At 36.8% G+C, this 20,977-nt stretch overlaps 1 protein-coding gene and 2 long non-coding RNA genes across 3 annotated transcripts; all 3 read left to right on the top strand.

Moving 5' to 3' along the window:
* Positions 1 to 2,687: 2,687 nt before the first annotated feature.
* On the top strand, positions 2,688 to 5,245 carry LOC143363571 (uncharacterized). Its single transcript, XR_013083848.1, has 3 exons — positions 2,688 to 2,790; positions 3,763 to 3,937; positions 5,027 to 5,245. It is a non-coding gene; the product is annotated as an uncharacterized LOC143363571 (long non-coding RNA).
* A 1,217-nt stretch (positions 5,246 to 6,462) lies between these two features.
* On the top strand, positions 6,463 to 11,828 carry LOC143363558 (uncharacterized). The gene is given in 4 exon segments (XM_076804125.1): positions 6,463 to 6,479; positions 7,398 to 10,037; positions 10,039 to 10,812; positions 10,862 to 11,828. Coding segments are annotated over 4 exon segments (4,269 nt in total). The 3' UTR covers positions 11,700 to 11,828.
* Positions 11,829 to 20,377: 8,549 nt separating this feature from the next.
* On the top strand, positions 20,378 to 20,769 carry LOC143363572 (uncharacterized). Its single transcript, XR_013083849.1, has 2 exons — positions 20,378 to 20,581; positions 20,698 to 20,769. It is a non-coding gene; the product is annotated as an uncharacterized LOC143363572 (long non-coding RNA).
* Positions 20,770 to 20,977: the final 208 nt, after the last annotated feature.

Raw genomic sequence — 20,977 nt, 5'->3', positions numbered from 1 at the left:
GATTTGAACCCTGGTCGTCCGGCTGAAAACTTGGCACGCTCCCGTCGCGCCACACCGACTCTTGTTGTAGGCTAGGAAAAATACGGCATTACATGGGAAGTAATGAAACTTCAATCGTCAATATCTCGAAAAGTATTGGGTATCTGCCCCTATATATATATATCTGCCCCTGTATATATTCGTAAAGAGGAGAACGAGATCTATAAGTGTGCAAAGTTTCAACCGCATCGGTGACCCGAAGGACGTGACCTCTCCTTGCGCGAGAAGCGGCAGCTATTCGGCAGAGATCGGTTACAAATTCAATGTCGCCAATCAAAGGCTGCGACGACACTTAGCCAAAGACGCGGGGTCATAAACCAAAAACCTGTCAACAGTCACGGGTGACTGAATCTCGGCACGGTTGGAGACAATACCGTCTGGAGCAACCGGCGAGCTATTAATAGCGATTTGAACGTTATTCCGCTTACGCAGACATGGTTTTAAACAATATGAAAAAATTTAAGATAGTGTATGTATGTATGTATTCATTTATTGTTCCCCTCAGGGTTACAATCCCATTACATCACATCTGCTTCAACTCGCAAAATCGCAGACCACTAATTACACCGATAGAGAGAGAGAGAGAGAGCTACTGTCGCTTTTCAACATAATAAGTATAATAACATAATAAAAACGGACCTAAAAATATAAAATAATAACAATATATCACAATAAAATAAAATAAAACCAATCTACCATAACGCTCGCCATAACGCTCGCCATAAATACAATATAATAAAATAAAATAAAATACATTTAATATATTACATTATGTAAAATAAATAAAATAAGTAACTGCCGTAATTTTGTCATCAGCAAAAAAAAAACAAACAAATAAAACATAGCATACCACTCTTTTCTCTCACACACCCACACGCACACACACTCCTCCTCCTACACCTCCCCTTCCCTAACCCGCGGACCACCTCTTCCGGTCGCTCACCATACATCCCAATCCTCCATTTGCACCTTCCCTCCATTCCTCCACCCTCCTCATCCACTTCCCCCCTCCCCCCTCATCATCCAACACTTCCCCCATCTTCTCCTGCCAACCTCCTTCCTCATCCAGCCGCATACATTCCTCCCATACATGCTCCCACGTCTCACTTATCCATCCACACACTCTACATTTTCTCTCCTCCTCATCCATCCAATATTTTCCCTCATTCATACCATTTCCTAACCTAAACTTTGCCACCCTCTGCCATCTACTCTGCCCCCATCCTTTCTTTAAGTAGCCCGGCAGACCCTCCCCCTTTACCATCCCATACCACTTATTATATCTTGATTTCTTTATCTTTTCCCACCTTTCCTCCCTCTGCCTTTCCTTCTCCCTTTTTACCAGCTCCCCACTTACCTCCTCTCTCCTCTCCTCCATCATTTCCTCCATCTCCTGTATTGTCCACCCCTTATCCTCAAAGAAATCCCGTCTTTCCTTCTCCCACCCTTCTCTTACTACTCCCCTCCTTTCCCTCCCTCTCATCTCTTCCCAACACAATCTCGCTAATTCCCCTCCTTTGCCCTCTCTTAACTTCTTTTCATACCCCCATGCCCTCAACCCCGCCCTGCCCCTCATTAACTCTCTTTGCAATTCTTCCCTAACCATATACCCTGGCGTACACTTTTCTACTTCTAACACCCACTTTAGGTATCTCTCCTGCATCCTTTCCATACCCTCCCTTTCCTTCCACCCCCATATTTCTACTCCGTAACTCATCACCGGCCACACTAATTTATCAAAAAGCCAAATCCTCCTACCCCAGTCCTTTCCAAACCTCCTCTTCCCTATTCCCCACACTTGTCCCATCACTGCCGCCCCCTTCCTTATCCTTTCCGCCACTTGCTCTTCCTGACCCCCGTCCCTCTTTATTACATATCCTAGATACCTATACCTACTGACCTCCTCTAGTGCCTTACCTTTCCACATCCACGTCACCTTCTTCCACCTTCCCCCTCCCCTCCTACACCTCATTATCTTTGACTTTTTCGCGTTTAGCTGCAGCCTTTTCCTATCCATATAGCGCTCTAGCACCCCTATCATCCCTTTCATCCCTTCCTCCTCTTCCGCCAGCATCGCTATATCGTCCGCATACGCTAAGGTGTATACTCTTCTTCCTCCCAGTTTCACCCCTCCCCATCCACCCCAAAATTTAAGATAGTGTTGATGACAATAGCTCATTATTAAATTAATATTCAGGGTGGTCGCTTTTAAACTTCGATATGAAATCTGTATTTGTTCGAATTTTTCCGAGTTTTCCATTTTTTTTTTACAACTAGAGTTTGCAACTACAAAATTGGAAAAAAAAATAAAATACGTATCATTACAATTAATATTATACTTAATTTATATTAATTAGAGATTTTGTACACAAGATTTACATGTTAGTTACATATTTCATATAAAACAATTAAGCTGTACGTTCTAGTCCTGGTTAAAAAAAAATAATGTGCGTTCGGTTTTATGCTAAAAGACGGCCCGGTTCTGTTCTAGGAAAGACGGCCCGGTTCTGTTCCAGAAAAGACGGCCCGGTTCTGTTCCAGGAAAGACGGCCCGGTTCGAAAACATAGTATATATATTAGTGTGTAAATGCAACAAACAGTAAAGGCAATGCTGCACTGAACCATGCTGTAAAAAAAAAGTTGTAAAAATCTGGGATTAAATAGTTAAAGAATTATTAGAATATGGAGCTGAACATAAGAAATCGTGAACGCCGGCTTTATGATAATTGTTCCACATCTTTAGATAACGCTGTAAGTGATCTGGCATGTGCTAAATTGTTGATTAAATTTACTTTAATAAGGAATTTAAATAAGGATTACGGAAAAATTATTGATTTTTCTCCTTATAAAGGATGCAGTAATTACAGTAAATTATCAAGTTATCAAATGAAAACAGATGAAATAAAAGATAGGCTTCCACTATATATGTATATATATGTATATGAATTTGTTACAAATAACCTCAACATACATGTACTATATAGTAATCAATTATCTGTAAGACTAGCAAAAATTTATTATTCCGTACGCTATCGTATATATAATGATATCATATTAGATAAGGTAAAACCTTTTTTAGATAGATCAGATTTATTAAATAAGTTAAGTAAGATACAATTTTATACTAAATTAGATATGGCAGATCAAGATGTCAAAGAAAAAAAAATTATTCTGGACCATGATTCTACATATAATATAACTGAATATCTATCTAATGACAACTTGTTAAACTTTATAGTAGCGTTTGATGATTCCAATAAATGTACTTTTCAATCTTTAAGTTCTTAAATGATCTTGTAGTATCTGGTACAAGACTTTATGAAACTTCTATAAGTAATTATACCAAACGTATCAGATTAGAATAAATACATTTTTTATCAGTACTAGGGTTTTTTATGAACAAAAATTAGTCGTATGGTTCCAGAGAGGTGATACATGAGAGATTGCTATAATGCTTAAAACACTAAATTTAGTGCTTTTTTATGTAAGTTCATCACTTCTCTTTGTTGTTTTCAAATATGTTATTATTAGGTGTCACTAAAAATTTAAACAACCAACACATTTCCCGCACCCAAAACGAAATGTTGTCAGGGCTTTCGTCTTGAAATTGCACGACTAGTAAATGTTTCTCTCGAAAATCTTTTATTAATAAAAGATGCTATTTTAATTTTTGCCATATTAAGTAAACTTTGCTATTCTAATATTGATGTAAATATATTCCAGAGTGTATCTAAACAACGAACCAGTTTTTATCAAAAAGATAAACAGTTTCTATCATGTTCTTACACATCAAAAGCGGAGTTTATTGGAGAATATAAAAAGCTCTACTGCAAAAAAGCAAAAGCTGAAGAACTTTATCTCCTGGTTTTAACTGAACTCGAAGAGGCGATATCAGATGGTAATGTCGATAGCTTAAAAAAATTAAGCAACTTCATTGATTACATAAGTGATGCAGAAGATCAAGTAACTTTGAGAGATTATTATGATAATGCTAACTGTGTGTGCGACCCTCGAGGGTCAGTTTATTAGCTTGAACGAAGTGCCCGTCTTGCACATTTGGCAACCAAATGTCCCAAGAACGGAATCTTTACAAGGTCATTTACAACCGGGAAAGTAAAAATCACGCTTCGGGGATTAGGACTCGGGAAGTAGTTTATTACCCTTGCACGTGTGCTTCCCTGGTCTTCACTTTCGAAATTGCCGTTTTCACCCGTCTCCATAAAATACTTAGGTCATTGTCACGTGTCCCCGAACGGGCCTTACCTGCGTTGCGCCGCCTGAGTCCGGGTTTTTCCGTCAACACGGCTTGCCAAATGTTTCTTACGCTTTTCCACCACTTTCTCTACCATCGTGGGCGTTGGCCAGTCACGTCACCGCCCATTGACAATTCGCTTAAATATCGGTGTTTGGCAAGCGCGGGAGAGATTTTAGAAAACACACCGAAGTCCAAGCACTTCCCTTACGGCCACTGTTTCGTACAGTCTTCAGTTAGAAAAACATACCGAAGTTTTAGTACTTCTCTTAAGGCAACTGTAACGTACAGTTATTAAGACAAGAGCATCTTTCTTGTAATAATCAATCGCGCTAAATATATACAGTCCACAAAGTTTGTTTATATTAACGTTAAATAAAGTGATAGTTTTCTTACTTTGTTAAACCTGGAAATCACAGTCCATACACAACAAACCCCTCCCGAACAACGAAGCTGACCATTCGGCGCGATCACTAACAACCCTGTTAAGAGTACTAACTTAGTTATCTTAGCTTGTAAACATAATAAGGTAATGATTTTAGAGTACCTACTTGGCAGTGATAGTCAAATTCTAAGTAATTTATCTATTGGCATCAGAGCAACTAATATATTACCAGATGATGAGGATGAAACATGCCATAATGCATTTTATTATGCTATACGTTCAGGCAATGTTGAACTTCTTGATACACTCATTAATGAATGGCCAGGCAATTATTTTGCTGTTCATTTCAGGGAATTAGATGAAATTCTTTCACGAGCTTATGAGGAATTAAAACTAAAGAACGTACCATTGTCAGAAGAGATAGAAATTTTTGTTGAAAGTAAATTAATAAACCTCCGTTTCTTCTCTAGTACTTCTGGACAAGATCAGAATGTGAAGAGTTATCTTAATAACATAAGAGAGCGGATTGAGTTAGTACTTCAAAATTTCAGCCTGTTAAAGGCAGAGTACTCAAACACAGAAAAAGTAGATGAAAAGTTTTTATTCATAGCAAAATTTATTGCACAAAATATTCATATATTAAAGCGGCAGTTGAAATCAACCTACGATAGACTGCCTTGGGAAGAAATGGAATTTTGTTTGATCAGTTTTGTTTCTTCTCACATAAAACGACAGGAAAATAATCTATTCTATAATGCCACATGAAATAAAAGTAAAATACTAAACCACTTGAAAAATTTTGCAAAGGAACTTAAAGAAGAAAAAGATACTATAGAAGGTATGGACATTGGTAAATTTGCTGATCTCCCAAAGTTAAAGCGTGAGAGAGTTGTTGCAGAGATCGTTAGCAATTATCCTCAATTTGGAGAGTTGTATAGCGATTATCAACAAATAAGGGATATTCACTCTTTAGAGAAAATAAATGATTATATAAAGTTGGCGTTATCAGCTGATCCTAAACAAAGGGAAGGATAGTTAATTATTACAAGGGTTTTACAAGTTATTGGTGAATATTTAAAAAACACTCTAGAATCACCTAAGTTATCTAGCACTGTAAGCGAGCTTCTTCTACTATCATTACCAAGGAACACAAGAAAAGTCATTATAGATTTACGTAATTCACTATCACATGCTTACTCGCTCTCTAAGAGAACAGAGATTGAGGAAAATACAGATGTTAGCTTTTTTATTGGTGTTCAAAATGATACTAAAAGAATCGATAATGTAATTTCTGACATTCTTTACAACAACAAGATTAAAATGATCAGAATATTGCTAAAAAAAATTACCGGGAGTGAAAGCTTTGACGAGATAAAAGAAGTTGTTAGAATATTTAGTAACTTTGAAGTAGATGAAACGATTACAGAGAGTTTTAAACTGATGGAACATGATAAGCTTGAAAAACTCATTAAAGAATTAAGCAATAATATAACTGACAAGACGAATTATGAAAAGGAGCTGTTTAATAAAATTGATAACATAATCAATTTTGGAAAAACTAAATCAAAAAATATGGGAACTGATTATAATATGGGGTTTACGTCATTAAAGAGCTTAGTTGTTGGTTTCAACAACAATAATATTGACCATAATGTTATTAGAGTAATGAAATTCTTTGCTAATAAAACACTAGAGAATATTTCTTCCCAAATAGAGTCTCACAATCTTAAAGAAATTGCCAAACTATCAATGGGAATTCCTCATTGTGCTAGGTCAAGAATAAAGGATGACTACCTTAATGAAGTAAATAGATAAACTTGTGAGATTTTTTACATTGCTGAAGTTGGAACAGGTGACCTTAAATGGATCGAGGAATTAAGAGACAAGTTAAATGAGAAAGGTTCGTTTATTCCTATACATAAACAAAGGAAAGCTTATAATATAACAGAAGGAAAATATAATAAACAGCTCGAACTGAAGTTATCTGAACTGAAAAGTATTTTGAGGAATAACGCATTAAGTGGCAAGTTAATTGAAAAGCTCTCTTCCTACAAGAGGAATAAAAAGTTGCAAGCAGTAGTAGAAACGCTTGTTCTGGACATAATGTCAATCTTAGGTAGATCAGAGAAGCATCTAGAAAACAATCTACTTTTTTTAGATGAGAACAATCCTTTATTAACTGGAAAATGTTTGCGTAATCACTTAGCACACGATAATACCTTAGTTGATGTATTGTTATCTGATCCCTCGATAGCAGTTATCTTGAACGCTAAAAAACTTATTTCAGAAAATGTAATAATTATCATATTAATTATCTAACAATTATCTAATAATTAGTAATAAGTAAGGATATTTTGATGATATTATCGATGGATATGCAAGTTTATTCGGAGGAACAAATTCGTCAGAATGCCAGAAATATTGTCTCTTAAATTTTTCACGTGTAACGTGCATTATTTCAAAATTTAATACAAATAAAGATTACGCATATGTTTGCCAATTATACCTACGGTAATTATAAAAAAGCCAAGTATATTAAAAATTACGAATTATTATCATTATGTATTTCATAAGAACGCAGAGTTGAATCTCAGGTATTGTGATAACTCGCTCGCTCGAACTTGTCCGATTCATCCCAAACCCGCCCGACGAAGTCGAGCGGGCAGCCCGAAACTCTCGGGTAGCCCGATGTGTCATGAAGTATCGCGCGCCCGAATCGAGTCCGCCCGACTTTCTGCGACCCGAACCGAACCCGAATATCGGGCGGCCCGCACATGCCTATTGTACACCATTACACTATGCAATAGAAAACGGTCATGAAAAGATAGCTAATATTTTATTGAAGCATGCAGCTAATGTTAATGTTGTTGACAAAACCTATAATAACACACCTTTGCACTACACAGCAAAAGATGGACATGAGAAAATTGTTAAGGCTTTACTGACAAATAAGGCAAATGCTAATATTGCCACTGTGAAAGGTATAACCCCACTACATTTTGCAGTGCAGAGTGGCTACTTAAAAATAGTTATTGCTCTTCTCGAGCATGGTGTTAACATTCGCACTAAAGATAAAAATGATGCTACACCATTACACTATGCAGCAGAGAGTGGTCATAAGGCAGTTGCTGAGCTTTTAATAAAAAATGGAGTAGAAATCAATGATAAAGCCAATAATAATCTAACACCATTACATGTAGCTGTTCGGAAAGGTCACAAAGATATTATTGAACTCCTAATAAGAAATAAAGCTGAAGTTAGAGCTCAAGACATTAAGGGTAGTACACCACTACATGCAGCTGCAATAAATGGTAGCAAAGATATTATTGATCTTCTAATAAAAAATAAAGCTGAAGTTGATGCTAGATCTAATGATGGCATGACGCCATTGCATGTAGCTGCTCTAAGTGGACATAAAGACGCTATTGCTTTTCTAATAAAAAATAAAGCTGAAGTTGATGCTAGATCTAATGATGGCATGACGCCATTGCATGTAGCTGCTCTAAGTGGACATAAAGACGCTATTGCTTTTCTAATTAAAAGTAAAGCTGAAGTCAATACTAGTGCTAATTATGGTATTACACCTTTACATGCGGCTATTGTAGGGGGTCACAAAGATATTGTGAACCTTTTAATAAAAAATGAAGCCAAAGTTAATGTGGAAGATGTTGCAGGTAGTACACCATTACATGTAGCTGTGGAAGGAGGTCATAAGGAAATCGTTGGGATTCTTGTAGCAAATAGAGCCAATGTTAATGTTAAGAGTAACAACCTAACACCATTGCTATCTGCTATTAAGCATAACCACAAGGAGATCGTTGAAGTTCTTATAGAAAATGGAGCTAGTGTTAATGCAGAAAGTGGGTAACCTTTAGCAGTAGCAGTGCTCTATGGTTATTGGGATATTATAGAGATTTTGCTAAAAAACAAGGCCCGTATTAATATGAAAGGTCCTGAAGATGCTACACCATTACATTTGGCTGCTAAAAGAGGCCACAAGGAGATAGTAAATGCTCTGATAGCAAGGGGAGCCAATGTTGATGCTATAACTATTGATAGTACAACACCATTATATCTTGCGGCACAAGAAGGCCATGAAGAAGTTGCTGAAATTTTGATAGCAAGCAGGGCTAACGTTAACGTTGTAAATTTTGAAGGTACTCCACTACATATAGCTGCAGGACAGGGCCATGTTAATGTTGTTGAAGTCCTATTAAGTAATGGAGCAAAAGTTACTGTTAAGGACAATAAGAGCAGAACACCTTTAGAATTAGCAGTTGCACATGGTCATTTGCAAGTGGTGAAAATGTTACTGCAATATAAAAAAGTAGATATGAACGCTAAAGGCAACGATGATTGGACGATACTACACATTGCTTCACAAGAAAGTAATTTAGAAATGGTAAAATGTCTAGTAGATGAAAGGGCTAATATTAATGTTAAAAATGCCTCTGGATCAAAGCCTATACATATTGCAGCCAGAGAAGGGTACAAAGACACTGTAAAGTTTTTCCTTAGCAAGGGGTTAAGTGTTAATGAGATTGGTACAGCTAACCAGACAGTACTGCACTATGCTGCAATGAAAGGTCAGCTAGAAGTTGTAAAATACTTGATAGCACAAGGTGCTGACGTTAATGCTAAAGATACTAATGGCTTAACCCCTATGCATATTGCTGCTAACTTTGGTTATAAAGACGTTATTGAAGTTTTATTAAAAAATTGCGCAATTTATAATGCTGTTGACAAACTTTATAGAAGACCTATAGAAATGACTAACAACAAAGATGTTATCAATTTATTAGCATCAACTGAAAAATTATTTGAGTCTGTAAAACGTAATAGCTCTTCAGAGGTTGAAAATGACATTAGAGCAGGAGCATTTATTAATGCAAGAAATGCTGATAGTGGAATGTCATTACATTATGCTGCATGGAAAGGCTATGACGGAGTTGTCAAGATTTTATTACAGAATAAAGCCAATCCCAATGTGGTTAGTAGCAAGAGATGTACTCCTATACATTATGCTGCTAAGTTCTCACATTTAAAAATTGTAAAAGCTTTACTGTCTCATGGTGCAGTATATAATGCTGTTTCTGACAGCGGTAAAACACCATCAGACTTCACTGTAGATAGAGATATAACTAGCTTATTTAAATTAATTAGTGAGTCATTTAAAAAAGTTAAAGAAGGTAATGCTCAAGTTATTAATGACCTAAATAAGATAAAGGATATTGATACAGTAAAAGCAGTGATGAGTGCTCGTAACAAAGAGAACAAAACGTTAGTAGTTGCTGCAGTACATAGTAACTTTTCAAAGGTCGAGCAGTTGAAGCAGATATCGCAAAGTGGCGTATCCGCTCAGATTGATGCAGCTTTAGTGCTCTCGAATCCAAAGAGCCTTAAGTATTTTCAGAAGCGCATTTGAAAGAAGAAAAGAAATACTAGGACCAGATAATCCTGGTACTTTAGATATTCAGACATATATAGCCAAAGTGCTATATAAGCAAGGAATTTACCAAGAAGCTTTAAATATGCTTGAAGAGATTTTTCAGAAACAAAAAGAAATGCTGGGTTTAAATGATAAGGACACTTTAAGTACAAGAAGTACAATCGCTTTAGTGCTGCATAGACAGGGGAAAGATGAAAAAGCTTTTAATATTTATCAAGAAGTCTATCAGAGACAAAAGGAAATATTAGGGTCAAATCATTCAGATACCTTAAACACTCAGTTTCACATGGCATTAGTATTAGATAGACAGGGAAAATATGAAGAAGCGTTAAATATCAATAGGGCAGTTTTTGAAAAGAGGAAAGAAACACTAGGTACACATAATCTAGCCACTGTGAGTGCCAAAAATAATATAGCAATGGTACTAGTTAACCAAGGTAAATACGAAGAGTCCTTAAAAATCTATAAAGAGGTTTTTGAAAAGAAGAAAATAATTTTAGGTATTAATAATGCTGATAGCTTGAGAACTTTATATAGCATTGCTGGGGTACTCTTCCAACAAAATAAATATCATGAGGCCTTGAAAGCTTTTCAAGAGGTTTTCAATATCCAGAAAAAAGCTTTACAACAAAATCACCCAGAAACCTTGAATACTCAACAACATAGCAAATGTACTTTTTGCTCAAGGCAAATGGATCAGCGCACTTAAAGTCTACAGAGAAAGTTTTGATCAAAGAAAAGTTGTTTTTGGACCAAGTCATCCGACTGTTTTAGATATTTTAAAAAAGATAGAGATAATTAATTCTAGATTTAAGCTTCAGGGTAGCGAAGCATCAGAGGTTCTCCAGTATCTGCAGAAAGATATCAACATTGCTGCTAGTAAAGGTGATATACAAGCTGTTCAGCTTTTATTAAAAAATGGAGCTGATGCCAGTGATAAAGATATTGATGGAAGAACACCATTACATTATGCCGTTAGCAATGGGCAGATGGGTATTGTGAACATCTTACTAAAAAACGGAGCTGATGTCACTCAAGTTACTAATAAAGGCAATACACCATTACATACTGCTACTTCCAAAGGTTACAAAGAAATTGTTGAGGTTCTGTTACAACATATCAGTCGTGATAAATTAAATGACTTTATTAATGCTAGAACAACTTCTGGTGGTACTACATCACTTCATGTTGCGGCTAAAAATGGCTTCTTAGAAGTTGTAAAATCTTTATTAAAACATGGTGCAACTTACATCATTGAGAATAAGGAAGGCAAAATACCTATTAATCTTTCCAAAGATCAGAAAGTTGCTAATTTCCTGAAATTAGTTGAAGAATTGTTTGAAGATACAAAAAAAGGTAATGTTGAAATTATCAACAAGTTAAGGGTAGTAAAGCAAGATGAATTTTTAGCTGTAACGAGAGCCCGTAATAATCAAGGGAATACATTATTGCAAGTTGCTATAGCTAATGGACATAAGAATGTTGCGAGTAAATTGTTAAAAATGTTGAAGGAGCCAGATCAAAATTTAAAAGACGTTAACATAGAAAGTGGAGTTAAAAGTTTGAAACTTTGAATAATACTATGAAATATTTATACATAACCTAAGTTAATGTTATATTACACTTAAATCAGTTACAATATCTGAGTTTTAGCAAGCCATAGAGTCAAATTAAGGAAAAGTAGATATAGAAAAAAGCACAAATTTTGGTATATGGGCTACTTTATAATTCATATCACAGCTACAAGTTTACCATTTGATTCTATTAGACATATTTATTGCGTTAAAGGAGAGTGTATATAAACACCCGAATTTATTACAGAAACTAAAACATTGCAAGATAGTAAAAATATTATGTTTAAACTAGTTTGACTTATATTATATACTGTGGATAATATATCATCTATTTATGATTATATCAATATAAGGAAAATGTTATAATCTGGAGGGCAAGTATTTATGCTAGGTAATCAGGATGTAAACTACAGTTTAATCTCTGTGGTTCTTGAAGGAAAACTAGAAAGAGCAAGGGAGTTAAGGGGGCCGGCAGGAATTTGACCTTGACTGTCACGCCAATTCTCGAACGGTCCTCGAACGGTCAGTAGGGAAAACTCATTGTGGAATGGTTAAAATTTTTTTGTGGAACTACGTCGCGTCTACGAGATATCGGTAAAAAAGAATATATGCAATGCCGACTTGAGTAGTAGCAGAAGAGAGAAACGAAAATTGAGAGAGAAAGCTTGCGACTAGACATGGTTGCCACATATCATCCTTCGCCTCACTGTTGCCATGTCGTCAAACCCGTAAATGTACAAGCGTTTCGTGAAACTGATTCCTGCCTCATGAGCCCAATTCAGCCGACCAACACATGCTAACACATACATTGCCACGGGCGCGTAGATATACGCAGGACTTGTTATCACATTACCTCTGCAGTTTTTCGCTAATATCTCTGTTGAAGTATTATCACGGGGTTCACTGGGCATACGAAACCCGGCATTGAGAGGTGCCAACCTCGTGTTACTGGTCTTTCCTTTGGGTTGGCATGCCTACTGAACAACACCGGCTTGGGTGTGCTTTCTGTTGTCTTTTTTGTTCATGCTCAACGCACGTTTTGTAAAACCTTTCTCTCTTTCTTTATTATTAAAATTGTTTATACAATTATTCCTTGACGCTTTATTTCCGCAACAATCATAACAACAATCTCTGAAATGAAACTCGAATGGCGGTCAGTGTATGCAAAAGCTAAGGAAATCATTTGATTTATATTAAATTGAATCAGTTTATTCTTAACATTATAATAATTTTATACATATTACCAGAACTTCTTGAAAATGAGCCGGAATTAACTTCCTGTCAGAAAGAAAATTATATTCAAATCTCATTTAAATGAAATTTAAAGCAACTCTTTTTATGCCACGAAGCGCATAAATGTAATAATATATTTATATTATTATATATATGTATATATATATGTCTCATATTAAGATATTATAAATTGTATATATATAAATGTATATACCTTCTATGTCATGCCGTATTTGTTCTAGACTACAAAAATTGGTGTGGCGCGACGGTAGCGTGCCAAGCTTTCACCCCGACGACCAGGGTTCAAATCCTGCCTACTAACGCATTTTTTTTAAATTTTATTATGTTTTATCATTATGTATTTATATTTTCAATCGATTAACACGCATAAAATTGCATTCTGAATTATAAATAGCATGTATTTATTTACTAACAACAGGATTATTTACTATTATTATATATTATTATTTATATAATAATCATATATTAAATTTTATAAATTTCCTGTGATTTTCCAAGATTTCGAACATGTTACTATTACGTTTGTGTGATGTGACATAAGTTCATCTACCTTTTCTTGAACAAATGCGGTCTTTTCTCCCTTATATGATATTATCCTTTCGAACGTTGACTGATACTGACATCCTGTCTGATCCGTAATTAGAATTGCGAGGTGATATTTTTTACTACTTTCCGATAATTTTCGGCGGCCTGCTATATTTTATTCCGCGCTTCTTCATTATGGACTTCAAGCTTCATGCATCAGTCATTTGTGTACCGAGGTCATTCCACGCGAAATCGGGCACATTTTCGAGTACTGCTGTGGGATTTTGTTCAAATTTGAATATGTTGTAGTCTTTGGCGACCTATGAACGAATGTCAAAGGATTTCTCGATATCTTAAAAATTGTTGATTTTAAATAGACGTGTTAAAAAAAGGATCACCCTTTCTTCATTACATTATAAAGTCAGAAAAGTAAAACCATAAAAGTATCTACTAAAAATGTTTCCCCTTCGTAATGACCCCTTTAGAAGGATGGAGAATTGAACATTGGCTTCACAATGAGCTGGAAAAGGACGCGGAGTGTCCCCGTTTCAGGTAGGTGAGTGGTGCGCTCCGCAATACCTGCAGACTTCGTTTACGACTAGACATGTGCGGGCCGCCCGGTATTCGGGTTCGGGTCGGGTCGCAGAAAGTCGGGCGGGCTCGATTCGGGCTACCCGAGAGTTTCGGGCTGCCTGCTCGACTTTGTCGGGCGGGTTTGGAATGAATCAGACAAGTTCGAGCGAGCGAATTATCGCGATACCTGAGATTCAACTCTGCGTTCTTATGAAATACATAATGGCAATAATGATACTTCTTTCATAGCTTAATTAACGTCATTTTTAATATACTTGGTTTTTTTTAAATTACCGTAGGTATAATTGGCAAACATATGCATAATCTTTATTTGTATTAAATTTTGAAATAATGCACGTTACACGTGAAAAATTTAAGAGACAATATTTCTGGCATTCTGACGAATTTGTTCCTCCGAATGAACTTGCATATGTATCGATAATGTCGTTAAAATATCCTTACGAAATTACATACAACTAGAACGTATGAAAATAAGGTAAATTATGACAATTTTTTACATTTTGTGCTGTTTTCTCTTAAATTTTTCACGTGAAACGTGCATTATTTCGAAATCATATATCATTGTTACCATTATGTATTTCATAAGAACGCAGAGTTGAATCTCAGGTATCGCGATAACTCGCTCGCCCGAACTTGTCCGATTCATTCCGAACCCGCCCGACGAAGTCGAGCAGGCTTCCCGAAACTCTCGGGTAGCCCGAAACGCTCGGACCGCCCGATGTGTCATGAAGTATCGCGCGCCCGACTTTCTGCGACCCGACCCGACGATTCGGGCGCCCGACAATCGGGCGGCCCGCACATCCCTATTTACGACTAAATGACCCTTTTTTTACCTCGAGAACTATGGGTCATCCCTGTTGTAGTAATGTTTCGGCTTTTATTCAAATTTTAATATATGTAGTGTTTAGTGACCGAATCTCAAAGTATTTTTCGATCTCTTATAAATTGTTGATTTTACAGACATTTCAAAAAACGTGTCGCCCTTTTTCCATTAAATTCTAACACTAGAACTCCCAAATCGACGATATGACCTTCCAATGACGAATAAAATTTTTTTTATCTTTTATTCGTTATTTGAAATTTTTATTTAAACATATATATTGCAGACAGTACCTTGCAGACTGCAAAGCCGACAACATGAATTTCTGGTTTTGAAGTATATTTTATGGAACCCTAATTGTCAAGTAAATAATCACCACGTTCTCGTGGTTTTCATTGAGAAATGACACCTTTCTTGTAGAACATATTCAATTCACATACAAACTCACATCTATACATAATCAATCAGAATTCTCCATTCTTCTGAAGGGTTCATTTTGAAGGGGAAATTTCAGGGAATGTGACCACATTTTTTCCAACATGTGAATCACTGGCTCATCATCGAAAAAAAACGCAAAAAAAGAATTTGTTTACATTTTCCTACACTATAAAGTTACTTGTCATGGTCGAAAACATTATTTTACAACAGTCGTATCCTTTCCAAATTAAACAAAAAGAAGTGTAGCTGAAGTGGAGAAACAGTTCCGGTGATAATAATTCGCAAGCGAAGCCCGTTCATCGACAATGTAGGCAGAAATTTCTAAAATTAAAAACAGTAATTTCTAAAAATAGTCCTCAAGCTGCAAAAAAGAAATTATTGCTAAACCTCTTCTACTGTCACATGGACAACAACATATTTCATTCTAGTTAGTTACTCGAATATAACGGATATTTCGAAGCAACCTGGCGTTACGAGACGCGTAGCGACACGTACAAGGGTCAGAAACCTTTCCAAATTGCCGCATCAATGTTGCAACGAGCAGTTCATAAATGATCAATTGTCTTTGCCAAACATTCAATACATGTCTGTACAGAGCCCAAATTTCGAATTTCCACCTCATCGGGGAGTAATTAACAATATTCGGCAGCATGCCGCCGGTCGCGAGGCGTACGAAACAAGCCTGACGTTACGAGCCGCGTAGCGGCAAGTGCAAGGGTCAGAAACCTTTTCAAACTATCGCTTCAATATAGCAATGAGCAGTTTATAAATGGTCAATTGTGATTCCCAAAGGTTCAATACATGTCTGTACAGAGCCCAAATTTCGAATTTCCACCTCATCGGGGAGTAATTAACAATTTTCGGCAGCATGCCGCCGGTCACGAGGCGTACGAAACAAGCCTGACGTTACGAGCCGCGTAGCGGCAAGTGCAAGGGTCAGAAACCTTTTCAAACTATCGCTTCAATATAGCAATGAGCAGTTTATAAATGGTCAATTGTGATTCCCAAAGGTTGAATACATGTCTGTACAGAGCCCAAATTTCGAATTTCCACCTCATCGGGGAGTAATTTACAATATTCGGCAGCATACATATCGTACATACGTAAAACTGTACTATCGATCTGCATTATCGACCGTATTCTATCGCAACGTACAGTGTTTGCCGCGGAGAGACCGTGGCGCTAGTAACCGGAACCGCAAAATTGTGCCTTTTTTTCTATTCATTTTACGTCTTAAATAAGTAATTAATCAATTAAAAATGCATACGACCGTGTTTGTACATGTCTTCGCTATGTCTGTATAGAGCCCTTTTTTCGATACGAACACTAAATCTCGCGAAATTAAGAGAATCTCTCAGCGGCAGCCATCTTGTGACGTCATACTTGCTTCAGAATTCGAATTTTCTGCCGAATATTGTTAATTACTCCGCGATGAGGTAGAAATTCGAAATTTGGGCTCTATACAGACATAAATTGGACTTTTAGCAAACACAAGTGACCACTTTTAAACTGCTCATTGCAATATTGAAGCGATAGTTTGAAAAGGTTTTGACCCATGCATAAGCATATGGATTTCAAACCCTGCCGGCTCCCTTAAGGAACAGTTTTCCTAGGTGGCCTTGAACAATCGATAGTACCGCTATAACGGCCGCTAGAAAAAGCTAAATAGTAACATTTTCAACCAGTATGGGGAGCTGGGTGCACTTTCCACATTCTGTGTCGAGTGACATTTTCCGAGTATCCTCTCTGATTCGGTCGCATGATCCCTGTCAAAGAGGCGATCTGAGCACGCGTGGTCGACATCGTAAACAATGGCGCTGCCGTAACTTCGTTCGAACAGCCGTGCCGCGGCACACTCACACACCGCCAGGTCGACGTGTACGTGTACCGATGGGAATAGCAAGGGTCCGGGATGCCGCGAATCATTCCTCGATAATGCAAAGATGGGGCTTATCAGTAGTCAAAAGCGCTAGATAAAGGATAAATCTAGTGCGCTCGCCATCAGACAGGTCCTACTTTTGCTTTGTCGAGCAACATTTTTCATTATTCGGTTGCATGATGCCTGCCGTAGCTTCGTTCGAACAGCCATGCGGCGGCACACTCACACACCGCCAGGTCGGCGTGTACGTGTATCTACGAGAATCGCAAGGGTCCGGAATCCGCCTGTCATTTCGCGATAATGCAAAATGGCAGAGTTGGGCAAAATAATTATCTATATAAAAATTTCGAATAACTAACAAAAGATAAAGAAATTTTTATTCCTCATTCGAATGTTCGAATAAAGAAAGTATCTTTATTCGACGAGTATCGAATAAATAATTTTATTCGACGAGAATTTATCCGACGAGTAAAGATAATTTTTTTTATTCGAAGCGGATTTCTTGAAACTTCGATTAATTTTTTCTTCTTTTATCTGTATCTTTTATTCGAAGGCTTCGAATGAATCTTCGAATAACTTTTGCCAGCTCGATGAATAAACGGCGGCGACGCCCGACGAGAGCCGAACGTTGAAGACCCAGCGACTGACAATCGGCATATGTACAATGTAAGCAGATGAAGAATCGTACATGAATGAAAGTTTAAACTTTGTAATCGAACAATTTTCATTGATACGTAATGTTACGATAAAAATTACAATCTTATTGAAGATAGTCCAAATGATGTCGTGTTTGGACTCATTTTCATCGGGATATGCTCTACAACTTATTCGTATTAACAATATCATTCTAATTAAAAATATAAAAGCATAAATTGCCAATAATGCGCGATTCTCCATCGGCTTACATTGTAGGCTGTTGGTCGGTCGCTGGTCTTTGAAGTTCCGAGCTCGTAAAGTTGCGAGATATCGGTGTGAAACAACTACCAATCCAATTGCAAAACTTCTTTATTTTTCATTATTCTTTCATGGGACTTGCGCCTACTAATTCGTGGCATTGTTCTGATTAAAATGACACTAAACACGGTACAAATTGGTCTGTATATAGTATTTTTATCCGTAAAATTCGACGGTTTCGAATAAATCTTCGGATAACTTTTGCCAGCTCGACGAATAATCGGCGACGACGCCAGAAGAGGACCGACAGGGACTGCCAAACGGCATACAATGTAAGCGGATGGAAAATCGAGCACTATTGGCAATTTATGGTTTTATGTTTTTAATCAGAACAATATTGTTAATACGAATGAGTTGTAGAGCTTATCCCGATCAAAATGCGTCCAAACACGACATCATTTGGTCTGTCTTTAATGAGATTGTAATTTTTATCGTAACATTACGTATCAATAAAAAAAATCTAGAAGTTTAAACTTTCATTCGTGCGCGATTCTCCATCCGCTTACATTGTATGTCGTCCGCCGTCGCTGGGTCTTTGAAGCTCGGCGCTCTGCAAAAGTTATTCGAAGATTTATTCGAAGGATTCGAATAAAAGATACAGATAAAAGATGAAAAAATTATTCGAAGTTCGAATAAATCCGCTTCGAATAAAAAAAATTATCTTTATTCGTCTGATAAATTCTCGTCGAATAAAATTATTTATTCGATACTCGTCGAATAAAGATAATTTTTTTATTCGAACCTTCGAATAACGAATAAAAATATTTTTATTTTTTATTCGTTATTCGAAATTTTTATTTAGATAAATATTTTGCCCAACTCTGCATGAATTCGGCGGAACGCGTCGAACAGTCGAGCTGGCAGCTCACGCGGACAGAATAGAGGTACGCTTGTGTGTAGCGCGTGCGTAGTATAACCAACGTAAGGAGACGTACTGTTGCGTTCGTCGTTTATTTTCTCACTACAAACGTGAAAGAAAATAATACAACTACGTTCTCAGTCAGTAGTGAAATAGATTGACATCTTGCAAAAAAGATCAACTACATAATTATTGATTAATTAATTCTTAACTCTATCGAATTTCACAACTAATATTAATTAATATTTTGGATGATTCTTTAAAGCTAAAGTTTATGTTTTTTAAATTAAATATACATGAAAATATATAGTAAATTTCAATTTAGTTTCTTTTTCAAGTTCAGTTACAAAATATATTCAAAATGGTTGCGTATTAATAGTGTTAAAAAATTGTAGAAATGCGAATAATAATTATACGTATGGAGAAATGTTATTTACGTTCAAGGTTTATGAAAATTGTATTTCTATTATTTGGAAACGTAGTATCTATATTTATTAATATTGTATTGATAAAGATTGTAGCGTGAAGATCGCTAGGAAGCTTCTCCTAGCGGCCGTTTGGAGCGTGGCGGATCAAGGCCACGTAGGAAAACTGGACCTTAATTGGTAGGCGCACTGACTGAAGCGAGAAGAGAAGAGAGCACGCCGTCGCCTGTCTCTCTCTTTTATTGGCTCGATCCTTCTGGAACGTTCGTCGCGAGTCAAAGCTTCCGGTTTAACCACAGACGAGGTATAGGACTAGACCAATCACCATATGGGGTTTCGTGTCTCACGATCTGAAAGACCGGCATTGTTAACAACAACCAGATTTCTTACGCCCTCTACTCTGACGAACGATAAATCTTGTAACTACCCAGTTAGCCAAATGCCTACTCGACCAAATCAACTGGAATGTGTGCTGCACACATTGCGAGCAAAAGACATATGTATTTGGTACCAAACCCTGCTCGAAGCAGAATTTGGTCCTCATTTGGTATGATTTTGGCACTGAAATTTGTCGCCAAATTCCTAGTCAAATGCGGAAACAGATGGATGTCAAAATCCATGCGAAGTCTCCACGTAAAATTCCATGCGGAATCATGCGGTATTTGGAGCCAAACTGTGGCTTCGTTATAGAGGGCAGGTCCGTCACACTAAGAACGGACGTAACCTTGTTCTAACAGTAAATATCGGGAAAAATTGAAGTAAATCTTCCTGTGTAGGGTGGGAAAAGGTATTTTATTCAAGTTTCGATGCGTTATAAAGACAAAGTGATGCGTAAACACTAGAGAGAGAGATAGAGAGAGAGAGAGAGAGAGAGAGAGAGAGGGAGAGAGAGAGAGAGAGAGAGAGGGAGAGAGAGAGAGAGCAAAACAAAATCCAAGCGGTGTTCGCGCGATTCTATTTTTTATGATTCTTATGAGAGCGTTCAGTTGTTGGGCGGATTTGGCGCGTTTAGGATGTATCTTAGCATGAATCGCTTCGTATGTAACCTCTCTCGTATTTACTTCGAGATCGTGTCTGCACTGTGCTGTGTAGTTATAATTGAAGACATTTCACCTCATAAGTCGAAATGGCAAAGTGAGTATATACATTATTCTAGAATTTAAAAAATTTTTTTTCTTCGAAATATGTCGATTCTACAATGAGAACGGAACACACATCACGTCCTAATGTAAGGCCCTTTTTGTTTGTAGGAAGGATAAACTTCAAGAGTGGTGCTGTCCGTGTCTGCTGATGGTAGAATGCATCGCGAAAATAAATAAATACATACATTGTAAATAACCTAATAACCTATAACCTAATGGCCTATATTATGTATTATAAATTAATTAAACTCTTCTTAAGCGTTCCCATACCTTATTTTCTATTCGAGGGTTTTATTTCCATTATTTTAAGATTTGAATATTTATTTTTTATTTTATAACAGTTTTGTTATGATAATTCAATTTTATATCATTTTTATTTCCTTCGTGT

Source organism: Halictus rubicundus, unplaced genomic scaffold (genome assembly GCF_050948215.1).
Source record: "Halictus rubicundus isolate RS-2024b unplaced genomic scaffold, iyHalRubi1_principal scaffold0059, whole genome shotgun sequence".
Classification (NCBI taxonomy): domain Eukaryota; kingdom Metazoa; phylum Arthropoda; class Insecta; order Hymenoptera; family Halictidae; genus Halictus; species Halictus rubicundus.
Note: the sequence above shows the minus strand (reverse complement) of the source record. Positions and strands in the feature narration are given on the sequence as shown.